Below are 25,431 nucleotides of genomic sequence, written 5' to 3' on the forward strand. Positions count from 1 at the left end.
TATCTCAGTTGTCCTCTGGGGTGCGTTTAATATTTCAATGCAGCATCACAGTCAGTGCTCCTGTCTATCACCATCCCAAACATCAGACTTATTTACAGCAGCATTTTAAAGTTATGGTCCCATAAACTTGGCATTTTTGACAACACAGTTACAGACATTGCATTTTAACCATATTTGTGGTGCTATATCTCAGTTGTCCTCTGGGGTGCGTTTAATATTTCAATGCAGGGTCACAGTCAGTGCTCCTGTCTATCACCATGCCAAACATCAGACTTATTTACAGCAGCATTTTAAAGTTATGGTCCCATAAACTTGGCATTTTTGACAATACAGTTAATAGACATTGCATTTTAACCATATTTGAGGTGCTATATCTCAGTTGTCCTCTGGGGTGCGTTTAATATTTCATGCAGGGTCACAGTCAGTGCTCCTGTCTATCACCATGCCAAACATCAGACTTATTTATAGCAGCATTTTAAAGTTATGGTCCCATAAACTTGGCAATTTTGACAATACAGTTAATAGACATTGCATATTTACAATTTTGAGCCACTATATCTCAGTTGCTTTCTGGGGTGCGTTTAATATTTCAATGCAGCCTCACACTAAGTCCCCCATCTATCACCACCCCAAAAATCAGCCATATTTACTGCAGCATTTTAAAGTTATGGTCACATAAATTTGCCATTTTTTGACAATACAGTTACAGGCATTGCATTTTAACCAAATTTGAGGTGCTATATTTCAATGCAGCGTCACACTCAGTGCTCCTGTCTATCAATATACCAAAAATCAGAATAATTTACAACAGCATTTGAAAGTTATGGTCCCATAAACTTGCAATGAAATATTAAACGCACCCCAGAGGACAACTGAGATATAGCACCTCAAATTTGGTTAAAATGCAATGCCTGTAAATGTATTGTCAAAAAATGCCAAGTTTATGTGACCATAAGTGCTGCTGTAAATAAGTCTGATGTTTGGCATGGTGATAGACAGGAGCACTGAGTGTGACGCTGCATTGAGTTATTAAACGCACCCCAGAGGCCAACTGAGATATTGCACCTCAAATATGGTTAAAATGCAGTGTCTGTATCTGTATTGTCAAAAATGCCAAGTTTATGGGACCATTACTTTAAAATGCTGCTGTAAATTATTCAGATTTTTGCTATGGTGATAGTCAGGAGCACTGAGTGGGACGCTGCGTTGGGATGTTGAACGCGCCCCAGAGGTCAGCTGAGATATTGCACCTCAAATATGGTTAAAATGCAGTGTTTGTAACTGTATTGTAAAAAATGGCACGTTTATGGGACCATAACTTTAAAACGCTGCTGTAATTAAGTCTGATTTTTGCTATGGTGATAGACAGGAGCACTGAGTGTGACACTGCATTGAGATATTAAACGCACCCCAGAGCCCAACTGAGATATAGCACCTCAAATTTGGTTAAAATGCAGTGTCTGTAACTGTATTGTAAAAAATGCCAAGTTTATGGCACCATAACTTTAAAATGCTGCTGTAGGTTATTCTGGTTTTTGCTGTGGTGGTGGGCAGGGGCACTGAGTGTGACTCTGCATTGAATTATTAAACGCACCCCAGAGGCCAACTGAGATATTGCACCTCTAATTTGGTTAAAATGCAGTGTCTGTAACTGTCTTGTCAAAAATGGCAAGTTTATGGGACCATAACTTTAAAATGCTGCTGTAAATAAGTCGGATTTTTGCTATGGTGATAGGCAGGAGCACTAAGTGTGACCCTGCATTGAGATATTAAACGCACCCCAGAGGGCAACTGAGATATAGCACCTCAAATTTGGTTAAAGTGTAATTACTTTAACTGTCTAGTCAAAAATGGCAAGTTTATGGGACCATAACTTTAAAATGCTGCTGTAAATAAGTCTGATTTTTTGTATGATGATAGGCAGGAGCACTGAGTGTGACGCTGCATTGAATTATTAAACGCACCCCAGAGGCCATCTGAGATATTACACCTCTAATTTGGTTAAAATGCAGTGTCTGTAACTGTCTTGTCAAAAATGGCAAGTTTATGGGACCATAACTTTAAAATGCTGCTGTAAATAAGTATGATTTTTGCTATGGTGATAGGCAGAAGCACTGAGTGTGACCCTGCATTGAGATATTAAACGCACCCCAGAGGCCAACTGAGATATTGCACCTCAAATATGGTTAAAATGCAGTGTCTGTAACTGTATTGTCAAAAATGCCAAGTTTATGGGACCATAACTTTAAAATGCTGCTGTAAATAAGTCTGATTTTTGCTATGGTGATAGGCAAGAGCACTGAGTGTGACGCTGCATGGAGATATTAAACGCACCCCAGAGGCCAACTGAGATATTGCACCTCAAATTTGGTTAAAATGCAGTCTCTGTAACTGTACTGTAAAAAATGCCAAGTTTATGGCACCATAACTTTAAAATGCTGCTGTAAATTATTCTGATTTTTGCTATGGTGATAGGCAGGAACACTGAGTGTGACTCTGCATTGAATTATTAAACGCACCCCAGAGGCCAACTGAGATATTGCACCTCTAATTTGGTTAAAATGCAGTGTCTGTAACTGTCTTGTCAAAAATGGCAAGTTTATGGGACCATAACTTTAAAATGCTGCTGTAAATAAGTCGGTTTTTTTGTATGGTGATAGGCAGGAGCACTGAGTGTGACGCTGCATTGAAAAATTAAACGCACCCCAGAGGCCAACTGAGATATTGCACCTCAAATTTGGTTAAAATGCAGTCTCTGTAACTGTACTGTAAAAAATGCCAAGTTTATGGCACCATAACTTTAAAATGCTGCAGTAAATAAGTCTGATTTTTGCTATGGTGATAGGCAAGAGCACTGAGTGTGACGCTGTATTGAGATATTAAACGCACCCCAGAGGCCAACTGAGATATTGCACCTCAAATTTGGTTAAAATGCAGTCTCTGTAACTGTACTGTAAAAAATGCCAAGTTTATGGCACCATAACTTTAAAATGCTGCTGTAAATTATTCTGATTTTTGCTATGGTGATAGGCAGGAGCACTGGGTGTGACTCGGCATTGAGTTGTTGGGCGCACCCCGGGGGCCAACTGAGATGTTGCACCTCTGGTTTGGTTAAAGTGTAATTACTTTAACTGTCTAGTCGGGGGTGGCAGGTTTGTGGGACCGTGGCTTTGGAATGCTGCTGTGGATGGGTCTGATTTTTTGTATGGTGATGGGCAGGAGCGCTGGGTGTGGCGCTGCATTGAATTATTAAACGCACCCCAGAGGCCATCTAAGATATTACACCTCTAATTTGGTTAAAATGCAGTGTCTGTAACTGTCTTGTCAAAAATGGCAAGTTTATGGGACCATAACTTTAAAATGCTGCTGTAAATAAGTCTGATTTTTGCTATGGTGATAGGCAAGAGCACTGAGTGTGACGCTGCATTGAGATATTAAACGCACCCCAGAGGCCAACTGAGATATTGCACCTCTAATTTGGTTAAAATGCAGTGTCTGTAACTGTCTTGTCAAAAATGGCAAGTTTATGGGACCATAACTTTAAAATGCTGCTGTAAATTATTCTGATTTTTGGTATGGTGATAGGCAGGAGCACTGAGTGTGACTGTGCATTGAAATATTAAACGCATCCCAGAGGCCAACTGAGATATTGCACCTCTAATTTGGTTAAAATGCAGTGTCTGTAACTGTCTTGTCAAAAATGGCAAGTTTATGGGACCATAACTTTAAAATGCTGCTGTAAATTATTCTGATTTTTGGTATGGTGATAGGCAGGAGCACTGAGTGTGACTGTGCATTGAAATATTAAACGCATCCCAGAGGCCAACTGAGATATTGCACCTCTAATTTGGTTAAAATGCAGTGTCTGTAACTGTCTTGTCAAAAATGGCAAGTTTATGGGACCATAACTTTAAAAAGCTGCTGTAAATTATTCTGATTTTTGGTATGGTGATAGGCAGGAGCACTGAGTGTGACTGTGCATTGAAATATTAAACGCATCCCAGAGGGCAACTGAGATATAGTACCTCAAATTTGATTAAAGTGCAATTAATTTAACTGTCTTGTCAAAAATGCCCAAGTTTATGGGACCATAACTTTACAATGCTGCTGTAAATAAGTCTGATTTTTGGTATGGTGATAGGCAGGCTGAGTGTGACCCTGCATTGAAATATTAAACGCACCCCAGAGGGCAACTGAGATATAGCACCATAAATTTGGTTAAAATGCAGTGTCTGTTACTGTATTGCGAAAAATGCCAAGATTATGGGACCATATCTTTAAAATGCTGCTGTAAATAAGTCTGATGTTTGGCATGGTGATAGAAAGGGGCACTGAGTGTGACCCTGCATTGAAATATTAAACGCACCCCAGAGGGCAACTGAGATATAGCACCATAAATTTGGTTAAAATGCAGTGTCTGTTACTGTATTGCGAAAAATGCCAAGATTATGGGACCATATCTTTAAAATGCTGCTGTAAATAAGTCTGATGTTTGGCATGGTGATAGAAAGGGGCACTGAGTGTGACCCTGCATTGAAATATTAAACGCACCCCAGAGGACAACTGGGATATAGCACCTCAAATATGGTTTAAAATGCAATGTCTATTAACTGGATTGTCAAAATTACCAAGTTTATGTGACCATAACTTTAAAAAGCTGCTGTAAATAAGTCTGATTTTTGGCATGGTGATAGACGTTTGGACTCAGTGTGACCCTGCATTGAAATATTAAACACACCCCAGAGGGCAACTGAGATATTGCATCTCAAATATGGTTAAAATGCAGTGTCTTAACTGTATTGTCAAAAATGCCAAGTTTATGGGACCATAACTTTAAAATGTTCCTGTAAATAAATCAGATTTTTTCACGAGGATAGACAGCAGCACTGGGTGTGACCCTGCAGTGAAAGTTTAAACACACCCCAGAAAGCAGCTCAGATATAGTGCCAACAACTGAGCTGACAATGCAATTCGTCTTTAAAGTAATTTGAGAGTGCTATGTAATGAGAAATAATTTGTTTAATAAATGCACATTGAGTTTGATGTTGTGTCATTACGTCTTGTAAAGTATAAACAGCTACAATAAGTATCAGAGAACCAGAATCAAAATAAGCTTTATTTGCCAATTATGCACACTTGCACAAGAAATGTATTTTAGTTTGGTACTTACAGACAAACAGTATATAGATAAACAGCAAATAGCAACATTTAATGTAAAATTAGAAATTAAAACAAATAATATAGATAAGAAGCAAGTGAGAGAGTTATTTACAAATATCTATAAGTACTCTATATAAAACTGTATATAATGTATATTGTACTGTGTATTTACACAGTTAACCCTTTTAAACCCTAGTGTGTGATATTGCACTATACAATACTGCATTTTTAAACAGCAAGGTCGGAGCAAATGTGCTACTGTAACTGCTTAAGGTGAAGATGTCTTGTGGAAAAAAAATTCTGGCACAGTAAATTTGAAAATGTTGAGAGGGAGTGATAGGGGCTCTTCAGGAAATCTACTCTCATCTCCACAGTTTGAAGCGGCGGGCTCTCTAAGCTTCTGTATGTATGGATTCATCATTTCTGGAGTCATCTGCAAACTTCAAACAAACACGCATTAGCAGGCACGCACCCACACTCGCACACGCGTGCGCGCGCGCCGCACCCACACACACACACACACACACACACACACACACGCCCGCGCACACACAAAGCCCGCGCGGCCCCACACACATACACACCCTCGCGCACTCTCTCTCTCTTTCTCTCTCACACACACACACACACACACCCGCGTGCTCACACACACACAAATGCAGGCACCCGCGAGCACACGCATACTCGCAAGCACGCCCGCGCGCGCACACACACACACACAGACGCACATCCACACACACGCATATCCACACACACACACACACACACACACACACACACACACACACACACACACACACACACACACACACACACACACACACACACACACACACACACACACACACACACACACGCAAGCACCCACACAAACATCACAAAGACATATATATTAAGATGATCCATTAATGCAATCCAAAGATGACACGTTTAACAATGTAAATTTACAACATATTAGTGTATCTTTACATTCTGACTATCCGTGTTCTTTCATAACTCTGTTATTCTGTTTATTTTCAAATGTATATTACTATCATTACAGTAACAAAAGAAACATGATCACTCAAAACAGCACGAATAAGAGATATTGCGGTAAGGTCCCTAAGCTGTGCGTGAAAAAGAAACTGCAAACGCGGAAGGGTCGCGTCTTTTAAGGTGGAACGAAAAGCGTCAATAAGAAGCTGCGAATAAGAAGCTAGATTCAGCCTCGTGTCTCTCTGCAAATCCAGGATCGACTTGTGGCTTCTTTACAAATAAATCTGTGGTACACAAAGTAAACAAACACTCCCCACGCGAGCTGGAACTTCTTTAAAAACAAACTTTAACCACGCATTCCTAATGGAATGTTCCGAGTCTCCGTTATACAGCGGCTGTGTTCTTCCCATAGATGGTTCTTCCACAACATTTCCATGGTTACTCATAACAGATCACTACGTCAAAATAAAAGTCTCTCAGGAAAAATTTATTTAAAAGTCATCTTTAAAGACATGTTTACTGATTGTTGAGACACTGCATGGTTTGCTTTACACCTGGCCCACAAGTGTCACGTGAAGCTGTGGGCGGGGCTACAAAAGTTTCAATTTTACTCTGACGTCATATTTCCGCACATTCCTTAATAGACCATTTTCCAGGCTTGGTGCTAAAAACTGTTATATTTCAGTAGCAAGGACGTTTTCAGTTTTGAAACTTGCAGGATGTTTAAGTAAGTATGATGACCTCTTATATAACAAATTATCAAGATAAAATTGATTGTTTGATTCACCGCTTCTTTAAGGGTTCAATAATGGTTCAACCATGGGTTCAGTATCTTGAACATTTTTAAATCAAGTATGGTTTAATTTTTGTAAATGGCAAACCTGAACATCATGCAGCTTTTACAGTTTTACCAAAACACATTTCTTCAAACTGTTGCCCACTTTCTTAAACTCTGAAATCAAACCTTCAAATTACATTCACAGAACCTCTGACTGTCTTAGAACAGATGTGTTAAAAACAACTGTCAGTGTTTAGGACACACTAAATGCATTGTCCCAATAGACACATCTCTGTGTTATTGGAACAAAACATCTTGTGTTACGTTTAACACAACTTGTTTTATTTCTTGTTTTTTTTTTTCATTTCTTTTGAACATGTTGAGATTTTTTATTTGTTCATTTTCTGTTATAATATGTTTGGTTACTAATGATCATGTTCTGAAGAAGAAAAAAAGAAAAGAATAAAATTCATTCATTCATTCATTCATTCATTCATACATACAACTTGTTTTATTTTAACATAATCAGCACAAAATAAGACAATGTGTTAAATAGCATAACACAAGTGTAGAAAATGAACATCCATTTTTTGGGCTGCGTCTGAAAACTGGGGCAGCTGACTTGTTGCCTCGCCTCATGAGGCAATGACTTCGGAGGCATGAAGGCAGCTCAGAAAAAGACTTTCAGACAGACTTCATAGGTAGGGAAACAGAGCGCCTTTGTGATAACTTATCACATATTTGAAAACTACATTACTAATTTCTCACAAAAAATGCAATTAAAAGGTGTAAAAAGTGAAAATATAAATTTATTTACACAAAATTTGTGCTCCAGACGCTTTCTTGGCCACCATTTTATTTTTTTGAACTCGACCAATCACATTCCCCATGGACACACACGCATAGAATTGTGGGACAGGACGATTGGGGTATCTCATGAGTCAGGAAGTAAACCTAACATTGGATTCGGATATGCCTTGATGTCTTCCTGCCTTGGAATGCTGCTTCACAAGGCAGCAATTTAGAGTTTTCGGACGCAGCCTTTGAGTCTAGTGGCAAAATGAAACAATCGCCTCAAAGCCCCCACAACCTAGAAAATGCACTTATAAATGTATTTCCAGCAGAAAATGAGTCTCCGGTGCTTTGTATACTGTATAATCTTAAAACAATGCTTTCAGATTATACAATCAGTCAGCATATTAAACCCTAGAGAGGATTCATTAAACACTACAACAACAAAGCATGAGAAAAACACAACATCTGCATTAGTACAGAAAATACATATTTATTATATATACAGTATAACAACAAACTTTTTACACAAAAATCTGTAGTAATCACAAGTTAGTCTTTATTGTATACTAGAAGTACTGCATGTATGTTTTGAATGTCTGGAGCATTTGTATCCTGTAAAGATTCAGCTGTCCAACTGCAACATCACAAATATCAAAGAACTCAAAATGAAGATGATGTTACAGGACTCAATAAATGTGCAACTGCAAAACCAAAGTCAATGAGAAAGTCATTCTGCCTCAGCGTCTTCATTCTGGTCCCGACACAAACCTTTATCCACATCACACACAACTCTGTCCCTAAACAGAGGATAAACCTTCTCGGCAACACATCACAGGACAAACGCATTGCCTCTGGGCTTTAGTGTTTTAGCAATTTGTAAAAGGCATGAGAATAATGAAGTTCAACTTCTCTAGTCCACACCTTTGAAATGAAATACATGGGATGTTGATAACATCAAATCTTATTGGTTCACATGACTGACACAAATGAGATTTGATGTTATCAATGTCCTGCCATATTTAAATCCAGAAAAGAGTAAACCCATGTTCACATTAATAGGTATAAAAAACATCTTTATTTCTGTCTTTGCATTTCCTTCATGCTGAGATGGCACAGCTGAGGCAAAGTCTCTTCAGGGAGGTCACACAAGTAGGCCGCCATATTTGCAACGCCTCTGTGCAGTTATTCCAGGCATGCAAGACTAAAGTCATCTTACATGAATGGGGAATGACAGATACTGTATGTCTAAAATCATGTGCCAAAAATCACAATTAAACAACATATTGCCAGCCAACAATTAAGCCCTAGGACACAGACATAAGGACACTTTAAAGAGATTTTGAACAACATAATCTTTAGAACGTAAACTGCAAGATGACACAAACATGATGACTGTAGTTATGACTTCACAGTGACATGAGATCAAATGTAACTTGAGGAAAACAAATGACGAGGTCAGATGCAGAAGCTTTGTCAAAACTGAGATGATGTATCTTACGTTCATCAAATACAAAAATGCTCATTTACAAGAAAACATGTCAGACACTTTTACAGCGTTTTGCATCTGAACTCTTTATATGTTGTGGTAGTTCTTGCATGGCACATTATAAAAGCACTCGTACTGTTGCCACACAGTATAGTTGCACAAGATGATCATCTTTCTCATTACTCCTCTTTCATGTCATGTTTGTGGTCATCTTGTTTCAGCTGTAAAAAACATCTCACTGGAAACAGTTCTTATGAGTGGATATGTATGAGAAAGCAGTTTCTGCACAGGCTGTAGTGTGAATGAATGTATGCCTGAAATATCCTTGAAAATATCAAACATGCATGAGGAAAATGATTCAGAGCCATAGTGAGGGGATTTTCATAAAGGATTTACATGGGTTTCAGTGTGCATGAGTAACTTATAAAAGCACCTGTGTGACTGAAATGAAATCTTTATGAACTGGGTTTGTATGATGTCCTGTGGTTTTATGAGTACACAATGAAACACCAGATGTCCCCCTAGTACTTCCGTTCATATGAAATATTTTTGAAAAGTGTTATTTACTTTTGTTGATGTATTATCATTTATAAATCGAGAAGATCCTGTTTAACAGTAGAAATCTCAACCCTTTGTAAGCCAAGAAATGTTTTTGTCTTTTCTTAATGTACAATATTTAATCATCTTAAAGGAAAACACCACCGTTTTTTAATATTTTACTATGTTCTTACCTCAACTTAGATGAACATGCCTCTCTTTTTTCAATGCGTGCACTTAATCTTTGTACAGCGTGTCGTGAATGTGCCAGCATCCAGCCCAGCCCCACCCATTCCCCAGGATCCAAACAGGGATGAACCCAGAAGCCACCAAACACTTCCATGCCCTCCCCATTCAAAGACCGCCACATGAGTAGCCACACGAGTAAGCATGATGGCACAAAACAAAACGTGACGATCCTTTAAGCAGATAAAAAACAGAACTATATTGTATGGCGGAAGAGCACATAGTTTGCAGCACTTCGACCCCGTCGCGCAGCAACGTCATCACTCCTGACTACTCCGTCAATATTACTGCGCCCGAGGTCAAAGTGCTGCAAACTAAGCGCTCCTCCGCCACACAACACAGCTCTCATTTTAATCTAAAAAAATCACAACGTTTTATTTTGTACCACCATACATACTCGTGTAACTACTCATGCAACAGTCCCCAAACAGGGAAAACATGAAAGTGTCCGGTGGCCTCCAAACCCATCCCCGCCTGGATCCCAAGGAATGAATGGGGCCAGGCCAAATGCCAACACATTCACAACACGCTAGATTAAAGGGATAGTTCGGCCAAAAACGATATTAAACCCATGATTTACTCACCCCCAAGCTGTCCGAGTTGCATATGTCCATCGTTTTTCAGACAAACACATTTTCAGATATTTTAGAAAATATTTTAGATCTTTCTGTTCATTAAATGTAATGTTGCGGGGTCCAGCAATAGTCCACGACCTTCAAGTCCAAAAAAGTGCGTCCATCCTTCACAAATTAAATCCAAACGGCTCCAGGATGATAAACAAAGGTCTTCTGTGGGTAATCCGTGCGGTGGTGTTGTAGAAATATCCATATTTAAAATGTTATTAACATTATAAACTACCTTCCGGTAGCGCCGCCATCTTAGACTCAGGAGAGAGGATTAGCGTAGTGTACGCACTTTTCTTAGTGACGTATGACAAAGTTGGAGGGCGGGGGCACAGAGCAGCAGCAGAGAAACTCTGTACGCTGCGTAAGCTCGCATCCTGAATGCGCAGCACTCCAAAATGGCGGCGCTACCGGAAGGTAGTTTATAATGTTAATAACATTTTAAATATGGATATTTCTACAACAACACCGCACGGATTACCCACAGAAGACCTTTGTTTATCATCCTGGAGCCGTTTGGATTTAATTTGTGAAGGATGGACGCACTTTTTTGGACTTGAAGGTCGTGGACTATTGCTGGACCCCGCAACATTACATTTAATGAACAGAAAGATCTAAAATATTTTCTAAAATATCCGAAAATGTGTTTGTCTGAAAAACGATGGACATATGCAACTCGGACAGCTTGGGGGTAAGTAAATCATGGGTTTAATATCGTTTTTGGCCGAACTATCCCTTTAAGTGCACGCATTGAAAAAAGATATGCATGTATTAATTTGTCTAAGTTGAGGTAAAAACATAGTAAAACACCGAAAAACGGTGGTGTTTTCCTTTAATATTTAACTTCAATTAATTAATGTACAACAATAATAAATCAACTGCAAATGTATAATAACTAAATATTTTAATTCTTCAATACAAAGAAAACACATTAAAATAAAATTTTAATACAGTTGTGTTGACAACAGTCCTGTATGGCAGCCGTGAACCTTTCACACAGACCTGCAGTTACTCATCCTCAACACTTATGAGTATTGTGCTGTAAAACACCGGTGAAACTCCTGAATCTTGCCCAAAACTATCTTCAGTTTGTCTTTTGGAGGAAGTATTGTCATTCTGTTGGAAACAGACAACAAAATACATTTAACAAAAAAAATAAAAATTAATCTTCTGAAACAAAACTTTGTTGTACTATGAAAACATGCAGAACAAATTTAAAAATAAACCTTGCTATTTTTTTGTAGTAGAAATTTGTAGTATTTAAAATTTTGAACGTTTCAGATGCGATTATGGCACAAGTGTCTGCAGTAATGTTCAGCCAATATACTGCATCCATCGATATTTACATTTTTTAATGTTCGGCCTCTATAGACCAGTTCAAGAGATGTAAACAACACTGGTCCAGAAGCACTTCCTGTTTCCGTTTTTTAAAACTAGATAAACGTTGGGATAAAATAAACCAACAGAACATATAAACCTGAATTAACTGAAGTTAAACAAACATCTTAAAGATAATAATATATGTAAAATAAAAAAATAACTGTCACAAACTGTAACAGGAAGTGTTTTTGGACCAGCGTTGTTTACATCATTTGAACTGGTCTATATACTGTAGTGCATTAGCACTTTACTTCTTAAAGGACAAGTTCGGTATTTTACACTTAAAGCCCTGTTTTCAGATTGTTTATGATGAAATAGAACGGTTTTGACTGAAATTTGGACATATGATGCTGGCACGAGAATTTTCGGGTGTTTCTTGTATCACCCCCCCACCTTTACAATGGGTTTATAGGTGCACAGGAACAATGCTTCCTAAAATGCATTAAACTCTCGTCTACAAAGACGCGAAACTCACCGAGCGGTCATGGGTGTTCACCGATATGCTCACACAAAAATCGCTGCAAAAGATGCTTTCCAACAGGTTTTATTATAGTTTTTGTCCAACTCCATTGACTTGTATTAGACGTGCTGTGAGGTACCATATTACTCCGCCGCCAAAAACGGAAATGGAGTTGTTTGTATTCTTGCAATTGGCAAAGGTGGATTATCGCCACCAACTGGGCTGGAGTGTCTATTATTCAAGCTCTCAACAGAAAAATGTGCATGTGTGAGGCGTTTGGAAAAACAGGTCAACAAGTTTACAACGAATGCTAAAACACCTGTTGGAAAGCATCTTTTGCAGCGATTTTTGTGTGAGCATATCAGTGAACACCCCTGACCACTCGGTGAGTTTCATGTCTTTGTGGACGGGTGTTTGGTGCATTTTGGGAGGGATTGTTCCTGTGCACCTGTGGACCCGTTGGAGAGGTGGGGGTTGATACAACAGAAACCGAAAAATTCTCGGGGCAGCATCATATGTCCAAATTTCAGTGAAAACCAAAATCAAATTTCATCATAAACAATCTGAAAACAGGGATTTAAGTGTAAAATACCAAACTTGTCCTTTAAGAAAAGCCATTTACATTCAGTTCATTTAGTTTTTCTTTATGTATCTCATTTACTGTAGTTCCATTTGTGTTAATCGGCCTGGTGGTTTTCTCAGTATCAGCCATTAATAAAAGCCACATTACTCGACCACTATTCTTGCACTCTTGTTTTCAGTGCTTCACAGCAGAATACTAACTAGTTCTTCTCCAACTAATTTAGCTGTTTGAAAGCTTTGTTCTTAAAGCCCTGTGACATGACATGAATTGATGTTGAGTATAACCTGAAGTGATAAGTATCCTCTCGCTGACCGAATCCACTGCCAGGAACCAAACAGATGCCCGTCTCCTCCAGCAGCTTCATACAGTAAAACATGTCTGGAGATTCACCCTTCTCCTAAAATTACAATCAGTGGGAATTTCACTTTAAAACAGTTACATTTCACTTTAAAACAGTTAAAAGCATCTGAATTCACTGTAAACCACAGCTTCACTTAAGTTATTTCAGTGCAGTAGTCTCTTGCAATATAAATTGAGGTTTGGGGAACAAACAACCTAAAGTCCTTATTAATCAGTCTTGAATCTAAAATTTTCACACAGTACAGTATGTTTATATCCAGTTTTAGACTCAAGAGGATGTCTGGTGTGACTAAATGCTCTAAAAGTTACAAAGTCATCAACGTTACCAAAGTGTTGGTAAGTGAGTGAGGAGCTTTTAAAACAGTGTGTTTTTGCTAGACATGATGCTATAATAAATGATATGTGGGATATTTTGAGGTTAAACTTTATAGACACATTCTGGGCATACCTGAGACTTAATAAATCTTGTAAAAATGCCATAATAGGTGCCCTTTAATACAATACAAGTCTGGATTTGTATAGAGATTCATCTAACCTTGGCCTCTAGAATGGCTTTTTGGGGCAGGTGGATGCGAGGGAACGTGTACATGGCCCCTTGCACTGGGTTGCACTTTATGCCAGGAATCTGATTTAGGATCTCCTCTGTGATGGCGGCTTTCTCTGCCAGTGCAGCCAACGTGTCTGAACGTTCCTGAGAGTGACACAGAAGAATTAGTCTGATGTAAGATCAGTTTACTGAAAGACTAGGAGGATAGATAAGAAAAAAACCTTAATGAATGTGCCATAAGAGGGTTCATCCGGTTGGGGTGGATTGACCACCACATCTAGAAGAGCTTGACCAGGAACTGGAGGACACAGCCGTACCGATACCAGTTTAGTGAGCTGAGCTTTCACGTCAGGGTCCAGATTTACCACCTCCATATAACCACCACGAAAACCACATCTGAGAGAGTCACGTCAGATAACAGGAGTCATTTATAAATCCATTGAATGTTGAGCTCTTTAACAAAAATCTAAAACATCTACTATATATGCCTGGAATCTGAAACCACAAAAAATAATTATTAAACATTAACCAAATAATAAGAGTAACAATTATTATTATTACTATTAGTCGTAGTAGTATTAAATATTTATCAGCTAAGTAGACCAGTAGCTGAGTCTCTGGTAATTCATTTGATAATTTATTTGATTTTAAAATCAATTATTGTTGAAGCTGATAGTATTCTCATTCTTTAATGTACTTACTGTTATGAATTACAGTTACCAGTTGTATCCCGATGAAGTAATCCCAATACATGTGATCTGTTACTTCCTAAGCCTGCTCTCAGACTGATTTCATGCCTTTTGTCAATAACACATACAGTAAGGACAATAACTTGGTTTGTACGGACACTCACTCTCCCATGTAACACTTTGAGGTTGAGTGAAATGAAGCCAGTTCCACTGTTTCCGAGTATTCTGCCCCCATTTCAAACAAAACCTTCTTAAAGGAGTGAAACTCACACCCGTCAGCATAAACGTTGTCCTGATAGACCTGCAAAAAATCAAGACAAACTGAGACCTTTATCCTTATTAATTTATGCGTACGCTTGCGTAAACAATGAGATATAAATATATATAAATAATGTATGTAATGTATGGGAATGACCTCATCAGCCATGAGGAAAAGTCTCTCTTCTGCAGCAAATCGGATCACGTCCTCAATACACTGTCGGCTTTGCACTTGACCTGTGGAGTAAAGTCAAAAGTTGTTAAAAGGGTAGCTTTAAAAATGGAGCGTAGATGGAGGACAACAAAACTAGAGGTATGGTGTGATGCATGAAAAGAGAGCGTTTGCTCTCTTAGATTAGGGTTCCCACACCTTAGTTAACCTCAAAATCAAGGACCTTTCAAGGACTTTTCAGGTCCAATACCCTCAAATTCAAGGACTAAATGTAGGGACACATTTCAAGTGAGAGCAAGGTTACATCGTGTTACCTTTTAAGATATATTGTTACAGTTCCCTTTCAAAGGAACTCGCGCTGCGTCACTGCGATGACACTTTGGGGACGCCTCCAGGGGTAAGTGCGTCTGAATGTGTTTATCAAATTCAACCAATGGTGAGACTTAACGACAAAGACAGGGTGAGGCGGGAGCCAGGAAGTATATCACTATCTGAAATATTGCCAAAGACGGCGTTACAGTGACGCAGGAAGTATGGCAAGGGAGACGCAGCGTCTCATTCCCTTCTCATGGAACAACAGTTACATACGTAACCCGAGACGTTTTCATGTGTCAAACACAACTATGCAAAAAAGCATTTTGGTATGAATCAACATTCACATACAAAATATATAAGCATTTAAAGCGAACAGTTTAGCACGTGTGCTGAAAAAGCTAGACCGTTTATGCTAATATCCTGCACTACATTAGTGTATAATGTATATTTTCAAAAACTTCCCAGGGCCTTGAATTTTTCCCCCAGATTCACAAACTTTCAAGGATTTCAAAAACCGTGGGAACCCTGTTAGATTCTAAAAAATATACTATAACAAAATTTGAAAACCTCTATGTACTTCATCCAAGTTTATGTTCATAATTTAGCTTGGAATGGAGTACTAATTATTACATTATTTACATAAGAAGTACATTTTAATAACTCCATGTGACTACAAATACTTCATCCTAAACTGTTTACAAACTGCCATGCAAACTGTTGACGTGAAGGTGTTTGAAATGATGAACAATCGTAAAAAGCGCTCTGCAAATAAACTTTATTAACTCTTTCGACGCCATTGACGAGATAACTCGTCAATTAAGAAAAAACGCTTCCCTGCCAATGACGAGAATTTCCGGCTTTCCGCAATACTCTTCCGCAACTTATACAACCCGAGTAGCACCTCACGTGAAAGAGAAAGAGCTCCGTGTATATTTTAAGGATCGCTCTGCATCTGATCTCTATCAAAAGTTCTTCACAAAAATGGAATTATCTCAGCTTTTTGCTCAAAATTGGGTGTTTTTGAAGAAACCTACCCATATTTGAGAGGTGATAAAAAGAGAACTAATGAAGGTAGGATGAAACGGTTCTTTTTGTTTAAAAGCAGAGGGTCTGTTATTTCATTTGATATATTGTTTGTTTATATATTTAAAGAAGAACATTTTCTGGAAGGCATTAAACTTTTGTGATAATCATGAAAAATGCTGCTGCTGGCTGGTAACTTTTTTTTTTAAACGCTGGAGGGGAAAGAGTTAAAATGTCCATATTATTGTTTGTTATGTGTCGTCATACCTGTTGGGTTGCCGGGGTTGATAATGCACAATGCTCTCGGGCTGCAGTGAGTTCTTGCCTTCTGTAGGGCGCGCCGTAACTCATTGACATCCAAACTCCAGCAGTGATCTTCATCCAGATAATAATTGATCTGTACTGCACCCAGCTCAGCCAGAGCGGCAGAATACAGCGGATACTGAGGGATGGAGATCATAACTCCTGTACGAGATGCTCCTTCACCCGACACTAATAACTTAAGCATGGTCTGGCACAAACAAACAAAAACACAGAAGATCTTTAAAACCATAGCTGATATTTTCTCTTTTTGTTTGTCCGATGTTTTATTTAGTGTAGTACATGATACGCTTGCTTTCCCGCACAACACTTTTACAGTATTTGTCATGTCGTCTCTGTGGTATTTTTTGATTTCTACTAATTTACCACAATTGCATTACTAGCTCCTGTGGAGAGGTAGATGTTGTCAGGATCACATGTTATTCCTCCATCTCGCCGTTCGATGTATTGAGCAACGTCCTGTCGAATCATTTCAATCCCTTGGCTCACACTGTAAGCACCTGAACGATTAAAAACGCAGCACAATTGTTAAAAAACACTTGTTACAGACGTACGTCACTTTTGAATTGTTTAGGATAACTTATTCGTAGGGCTGTCAAAAGATTAATCGCGATTAATCGCATTCAAAAAATGTTTTGTATAATATATTTGCGTGTGTATTGTGTGTAATTATTATGTATATCTAAGCACACACATACATTTAAGAAATTTAAGAAACTAAATCTAAATCTAAATCCATCAATGAATCAATCAATAAATCATACAACATGCAAAAACAAAAGCGATTAATCACGATTAATCACGGTTAATTTTTGACACCCCTAATTATTCTTGATTGCTATTCTCTCCATATTTTTAAATAATAGAAACTCATCAAAAAGATTAAATGAAACAAATTGGAGTATAGGAATTATAATGAAACAAAACAAATAAATTAATTTATTTAAGGCAGCCGCCCTTCTTAAATTTTGTAAAATAGGCCAATCTCACCATCACCCGAAGATGCTTTTAAAAGTTTTTTTAAAGGGGTTCCTGTCAATGCTGGGCTCCTATTGGCTGCTTGGCTTTATTACATTATTCGGTTCAAGTCATCCTTTTTAAAACCTTTTTTTTCAAACAATATTTTAGTGTTGTAATGAAATGGTACAGTTAGGGTCCGCCGGACACGTCCCGAACATTTTTTCGGGTTCGTTCTCCGGGGGTCGCGTTGCTCGACCGCATACGTCATCGAGGTTCTCACATTTCAGTTAAAATACATTAGAAAATTAAGATTTATTTCTTTTAAGACATACAATCATTGTAGTTTCATTCTTACCTTGAAATGTAACGGTTGCTTTTCTGAATTAAACCCGAAATATTAAACCTAGATGACGTATACGGTCGAGCAACGCGACTTCCGGAGAACGAACCCGAAAACATGTTCGGCGGAACTGGCACGAATGGCCACCCTAGGTACAGTGTTGGTGTCAGATGGCAATAATTGAATAATTACTACATATCAAACACGGTTGTGTATGTTGGAGTGCAGCTTAGGCTATCAAGTTTTTTGGTTTAAAACATAAGGTGCTTTAAGTATTTTCTATATTGTGAATATATGTATAACAATTTATTAGACATAAACCCAGATCAGGGGTGGACATTCCTGGTCCTGGAGGGCCAATGTTCTGCAAAGTTTAGCTTTAACGCTAATCAAACACATCTGAAAATCCCAATCAAAGGCTTCAGTATGATATGGAAATGACATTCAGGTGTGTTTGATTAGGGTTGGATACATCTGGTTGCCCCCTGACCCAGACGTATTGTTAGATTTGAAATAAAGTGATATGAAAACGAAAAGATCGCAGTACCAAGACTTCCTCCTCCACACGCTTGGAGAATGCGCCGTGCTCTGCTTTTGGCATCGTCTGGAAACCTTTTGTCTTCAAGAAGATCTGGGTAAGAGCACAGTGCCAAAACCTGAGGAATAAATGGAGCACAGCTAGAGTACATGTACAGTTACTAAAGCTCAAAAAAACACTTGCACATCTCTGAAACACACCTGTCTGAAGAAGGTAATAGGTTTCTGGCCCATTGCGTGACAGTCACCAATGTTGGCCTTAATCACCTCTGTGAAAGGCTTCTTCATACCCTATAATGATGAGGATGATGGATGTCATTATTGCAAAGTGAAGATCAAATCTTAACCCATGATGAGAATTCGGTCATCTTTAAACACATATATGACACACAGACTTTCTTTTGTGTTAAACTTATGTTATTTTTGTATATGTTAATGTATATGAGCCTCATATATTCTTGTATTCTTTGAGTTGAGAATATATGCTTATTTCTTATTTAGTCTGCTTTTTTGTACCTCTGCTGTTGTTTCAAATGTAGACTACTGAGCAAAAATGCAAATTTGTGAAAAGTGCAACAAAACCTAAATTAAATCGAATGTTTAGTACTGAGTTTATCTGCTGCTATCAGTTTTTTTCACATCGCTGTTAAATGGAGTAACTTTTTTGAATATGAATGGAGATAAATTTTAAAGAGCATCTACTACTGATTTGACCTTTCCTAAAGTGTGTAAGTGTGTAACGGCTGAGTTGTCCTTCAGTTACTTTAATAAAGTGACGTGACGTAAGATGTTTCACATTTGCATAATGCCCGCCCACTAACTGGATGTTGACGTTGTATTTAAATCTCTGTTCACAGCTTGTAGTTCTCTTGATAAAGAAACTAACTGTGCGTTTCATTCTGAAGTTCAAGTGTATGTGTATATACTGTGTATATTTATATATGTATGTTTGTGTACGTATGCATGTATTTGTGTATGTATGCATGCATGTATATAGATGTACACATGTATGTATTTATGTATAGAGATGAATTTACACTCACCATCTTGAGCTCTTTCTCGATCTGAAGGGCCCTCTGGACAATGGGACCTCGCACCGCATATTCTACACTTATAACGTGAGGATTAATGGTGTCCATAGTCAGCACTCTGTCGTGCTGTTTTAAGCCGTTCTCGTTCATCTGATCTCTGCAAGTTCCTGTTTCCTTCCTAAAAACGTCTGCATACAACCATAACAGCACTTTCACTACACAACAATAACAACATGGTGACAACCAGGGGTGGGCGGTATTTTTGATACATGCATTTCAAATACAAAATAGTATTTGAAATGTATTTGATCGGGTTGATGAAAATGCCTTTGTATTAAAATACTTTAGTGTTTTGTATTTTTAAATACTATAAAATACTTTGTAAGAAGTCTACATGATGACATCATAGAAATGCAGCCTTTGATTGATAACTGCTGAGAAGTTTGCCCAGCCAACGTAAGAAACGTGCAAGCTTTTCATCAATTTTTTTGCATAATTTGCTATAATTTTTAACAGTTCATGTTAAGTTTTGGTGTTTGTTTTAGTAGCCTATGCTAAATAGTTTAGCTTGCTACCTTGTTGGTTATGTTGGTTGTGCACGAAAAACATAAACACATTGGGGTGGTTTCCCGGACAGGGATTATCTTAAACCAGGACTAGGCCTTGGTTTAATTAGGAAATATAACTAGTTTAAACACATATGCCTTACTAAAAACATTACTTGTGTGCATTTTCAGGCAAAACAAGGGCACTGATGTTTTTTAAGATATGTCAGTGCAAGATGTTTTCAGTTTGGACAACTGTTTTTTATTTATTTTAGACAAGGACTAGTCTAATCCCTGTCCGGGTAACCGCCCCATTGTGTACAACAACAACTGGGATTTTAATGCCATGATATTGGTGTAGTGGTCTTAACTTACGTGTAGCAGGCAGCAGCTTTTACTGTGAGCCACTCTACAACACGGATAAAAGTACGACCGCGTATGAAAGAGCATAGCAGAGCTGCTCACGGCAGTGTGTGTGTATTATTAAGTCGTTTCAAACCATACCCCTAGTTAAAGTAGCTGTTTAGTAGAATCATTTTAGTTTGCATACCATTGCATGAAAGACTGCCTGACACACAATATATTATTATATTTATGATAACAATCAAATGGTTAATTAGTTAGAAACTAGTTGCTATGAATACAGGTGGCATCAGTTGTCTACTTATGAATGACTTGTTTGTCAGTTTTGCTAATGCAAAGTAGGCCCCTCTTTCCGGCTGCATATGTCAGATTTTTGCATGACTCAGTCAATGTAATGGTGAAACAATAGATCAAATAGTCCAACTGATGGAAGGTTTACGAAGAAATTTCATGCTCCCTTGTAGATGTATTTTTTTAGTATTTTCAAAATACAAAAATACAGAAGTTTATTTTTAATACATTGAAAATGAAGACATTTGGTATTTTATTTTAAAATACATTTTGATGTATCTTTGCCCAACCCTGGTGACGACAACAACAATAACACAGGGTTGCCAACTCTCACCCATTTGGCGTGAGGCACAAACTTTATCTCACACTGCCAAATCTCACACTCAATCCAGCCTAAAGAAAGTGTAAAATATGCAGAATCTGCTCATATGACTAAGTCTTTGTGTGAGGATGGAGCTTAACTGTTCTGCTTAAGCTCCATACCTTCTTATCTGGACAGATTTAAAGGTTACATTCTTCCTGATCCCATTTTTCAAACTTTAGTTGTTGTGTAATGTTGCTGTTAGAGCATAAATAATACCTGCAAAATGATAAAGCTCAAAGTTCACTGCCGGGCGATATATTTTCTTTAACAGAATTCCCCTTTCAAAGCCTACAGCGAACGGCCGGTTTGGACATCAGCCCTCTACCTCTACTTTTACTTTTCTTAGCCAATCAGAATGAAGCATTTAACAGGCCCGTGGTATAAAAGCTGATAATGCATGCTTATATAAGAAAATATAGGTAATGAGCAAAATTAACATGCATATTAAAGGGGACATTTCACAAGACTTTTTTAAGATGTTAAATACATCGTTGGTGTCCCCAGAGTACGCATGTGAAGTTTTAGCTCAAAATACCATATAGATAATTTATTATAGCATTTTAAAATTGCCACTTTGTAGGTGTGAGCAAAAATGTGCCTTTTTTTTGGGTGTGTCCTTTAAAATAGTAGTGCAGATTAAAGGGGTGGTATTGTACCCTTCTGACATCACAAGGGGAGCCAAATTTCAATGACATTTTTTCACATGCTTGCAGAGATTGGTTTACCAAAACAAAGCTACCGGGTTAATATTTTTCACATTTGTTAGGTTCATAGAAGCAATGGGATTGAGGGATCGACCGATATGGATTTTTTAGTGCCGATGCCGATTGTGGTTTCATCAGCCTTAGCCGATGACCGATACAGGCTGCCAATTTTCTTGAGCCGATATTTGGAGCCGATACTGCTTTTGCTCACTCGATTTACATCATAAAAGGACACGATGATGCCAAATGTTACAAGTCTCAATTTAAAAAAGTAACATTTATTGAACTTAAAAAAGTATATTTAACAAATAAAAACAGGTGAGGGTGCTATGGAACAATGAACTGCACTCTCCACAGTCAGCTCGTTTACATGTACACCAACAATGCGATTATTTCCAATAATGCGAGTAAGGTCTTAATCGCAGTAAGGTGTTTACATGACTGGAGCTAACCTCTTCACTCCGGTTTTCATGCAGTTCTTATTTTCGGATTATTCACACATAGCCCAATGCAGAGCACAAATGATGAACTCACATATATGGTCCACTGTTTTAATTTACTTACGTTAAATGACAAACACGTTGTTATAGATGTATTTCATTATCCGGTGCCGTGATGAAGATATAAATATGACAGTGCCTGTAAAGGGCGTTCACATTAAAACGATATAAAAATATAGTTTTAAAAATCGTTTTATATTAAAGATAATAGCAGAGTTCAGACAACAACTATAATGATAGCGATTTTGGCACATGATGAACGATAATCTATTGACAGCCAATCAAATCTATTTGAACTTGAAGTGCACGCGCACTTAAAATGCAGTAGAAAGCTCATTCGTTGCTGAAGTCTATAACACTGACTACACCAAAAGGTAAGAAATTATTACACAAACTACTACATTCATTGTTTAGTTACGCGAAACGCAGCGAGTTGAGGACATCTGCTGGTTTCCCGCTGTGTAAATGCAACAAGAACAGCTCTATGCAGTGACATGTAAACAATTGCAATAAGTTTTTATTACAAGAAATATCCAATAGGTAATGCCGCGCTCGTTGAGCGAATTAGCATGAAGTTATTATTATGATGTGGTCACTAATATATTTATCATTATAATTATCGTTATAATGTCCCTTAATGGTTTAATACACTGATGTCGTGTTATTTGAGCTGTTTCTGAATGAAGACGAAAGCTGACAGTGAGTCGTGTTGGCAGAGTTCATGTAAAAACTTCCTAATGTCGAGTTTAAAACAAATTTGTGGTTAAGGTAAGTGACTAAAACACACGCGCACTTCAGTTAGTGCGCTATAAATGCGATTAAAGCGTTTACATGGACGCATACTGCGATTATAAACGGCGTACGCCACCTCTTTTAATGCGATTATACTTACTGCGATTATGAGCTTAATCGCATTATTTTTATCGAATTATTGCGTTTACATGAGGTAAGGTATAATCGCAGTATTGCCAAAATCCCATTATAATCTCATTATTGGTGTGCCTGTAAACGAGCTCAATGAGGAGGAACTATCAGCAAAGGATATTGATTTCTAGCACTTTACTACAACAAATATTAGGCCGAGCTTTCGATGTTGTCATGGAAAGGTTGGTTGTTTTTAGTCATCGCTTGCGGCTTCCAGCACTCTGTCTGTAAAAAATGGCGGAAAAAATTGGCAAACACAGCAGCCACGTATCGCCCGATGGCGATACACATAAAACTTGCCAAAATTGGCCCGATATATTGGATGGACGATATATCGCTCTATCAATACTGGGGATCCAATTATAGCACTTAAACATGTCATGTTATTTCATGATATGTCCCCTTTAAAGCAATGATGGGGGGATCATAACAGTACTCCCCTCCACAAACCCAAAAAAACTAAATCTCACTCCAGCCACAAAGCTAAAGTTGGCAACCCTGGCTTACTAAACGTCTTAACACATTTGCTATGGTGTTGCTACTGTAAGTAGTTTCCTTGAGTATTATGAGTGGTTGTTATATCGTGGCTAGACAGCTGCAAGATTGATATTTCAGGACTAGAAAGCCCCTCCTCCAGCTCTATGATGCAAAAACATTTATCTTTAAACAGTTTAAATTAACATTCAAGTTTTGCGGATTACAACTCACTCAGGCTATGGACATAAATCACATGTATCATCATGACTGACAGAAGAACAGCATTACCAGACAAAAACTACTTAAAGTAAAATAAAAAATAAGTATTTAAAACCTCTTTGGAGAGGAGTGTAGTGAATATTTGAATCGTTATCAAAGTTTAGTAAGTCTTCACCTCAGATATTTTAAATTATATAAGACTTTAGAGCTTTAAGCCAAGTAATCACAAGTGTCATGCCACCGAACCTATAACTATTACTTGTGTAACACTTTACAATAAGGTTGTATTGTTAACATTATTTAATGCACCAGCTAACATGGACTAACAATAAACAATACTTCTACAGCATTTATTAATCTTAGTTCATGTTCATTTTAGCATTTACTAATACATTTTTAAAATCAAAACTTCTAAATGTTATCTTGAACAACTGTATTGCTGTTTATTGTTAATGTATGTTAGCTAATGCATTACCAATGTTAACAAACATAACTTTCTTGTTAAGCGTAACTGTGTGTTTAATTTCAAACACAACCCACACAAACAGTTTTCAAGTCATATTTCAAAGATTAAAATACTCTACCTTATTTGATCCCGTTTGGGATATTTCAGTATTCCAGCTTTGACTCTTTCTCGTCTCTCTGTCTCTCTCTGCTGCTCACAGTTGACTGCTCCATCGATGTAAAGAGATTTTGATCACGTGGCATTATGGCCCTTTCTGCCCACCCATCTCAGTTTCAAAAGACGTTTCTGAGCGCACTTGAATGTGTTGGATTGTGTCTTCTCAGGAGGCCGAGGGTACGAGCGTTGGCGACATCTGATCTTCACGAGCATGTGATGTGACCTGCAAGACATTTGGGTGAAAAGAATGCGCCGCTGTCCTTTACAACGCGTCTCATTTCACTGTGACAAAATGTACAAATGTTCCAGTATGTCAGCAAAACAACACAAGCCATATATCCGTCACTTTACCAGCTGTTAAATGGTGAAAACAGTCCAGCTCCTTCCTTGTAAAGGGACAGAAACACACAAGACAACACACCAAACCCACTGCATGACATCTGTTAGCATACTTTTAAACTTTGAGGGGACAGAATGTGAATTTCATTCACAGATTCACTCGCTAGCTCGTTCACTCACGCGGGCACGCACACGCCCCCTTAAACGCGTGCGCGCGCACACACGTACACTCAAAACTGAAGTCGTTGTTGATCAGTTGTTCTATTTTTGTTATGTTAGCTTCAGTGCACAAAGCTGTTGACGCGAGTGTCCTGTATTTCATCTCATGCTCATCTCAGAACTTTTATGACTTTGTACTAGTAGAAGTGTAAAGGGTGAACAGAATCACTCCTGGAGGAGCACCAATCTTGCTAACCAGCTGCTGGGACACAGAGTTACACAAACTGTAAGGTCATCTGTGACCCAAGATATCAATGAGATACTAATCGGCATTAACTTCAGTTGTTT

General features: G+C 38.1%; 1 protein-coding gene across 2 annotated transcripts; it reads right to left on the reverse strand.

The window, feature by feature from the left end:
* Positions 1–11,487: 11,487 nt before the first annotated feature.
* Positions 11,488–25,056, reverse strand: LOC129421072 (alanine aminotransferase 2-like). 2 transcript variants are annotated; one of them, XM_055176369.2, is made up of 13 exons: positions 24,937–25,056; positions 24,548–24,808; positions 19,589–19,791; positions 18,747–18,836; positions 18,556–18,664; positions 17,075–17,208; positions 16,655–16,898; positions 15,035–15,114; positions 14,784–14,920; positions 14,152–14,326; positions 13,919–14,074; positions 13,308–13,420; positions 11,488–11,716 (listed from the first exon to the last, which is right to left on the reverse strand). In XM_055176369.2, exons 3-13 carry the CDS (start codon positions 19,724–19,726, stop codon positions 11,626–11,628), a joined length of 1,467 nt encoding a protein of 488 aa, XP_055032344.1. In that variant the 5' UTR covers positions 19,727–19,791; positions 24,548–24,808; positions 24,937–25,056; the 3' UTR covers positions 11,488–11,625. The 2 variants fall into 2 exon arrangements, with proteins under 2 accessions (XP_055032344.1, XP_055032343.1); XM_055176368.2 differs by having other exon boundaries at positions 19,589–19,764; positions 24,937–25,054.
* Between the last annotated feature and the right edge of the window lie 375 nt (positions 25,057–25,431).

The sequence above is a fragment of the Misgurnus anguillicaudatus genome, chromosome 4 (assembly GCF_027580225.2).
Source record: "Misgurnus anguillicaudatus chromosome 4, ASM2758022v2, whole genome shotgun sequence".
Lineage (NCBI taxonomy): Eukaryota > Metazoa > Chordata > Actinopteri > Cypriniformes > Cobitidae > Misgurnus > Misgurnus anguillicaudatus.

Bases quoted from the DNA above. Each gene is read 5' to 3' on its own strand.
- LOC129421072 (XM_055176369.2), bottom strand. From the start codon at position 19,726: ATGAACGAGAACGGCTTAAAACAGCACGACAGAGTGCTGACTATGGAC. The intron at 16,899-17,074 runs GTAAATTAGTAG...TGTTTGTGCCAG, and splicing joins GAGCTAGTAATGCAATTGTG to ACCATGCTTAAGTTATTAGT. The intron at 15,115-16,654 runs GTATGACGACAC...TTTACTCCACAG, and splicing joins CAACCCCGGCAACCCAACAG to GTCAAGTGCAAAGCCGACAG.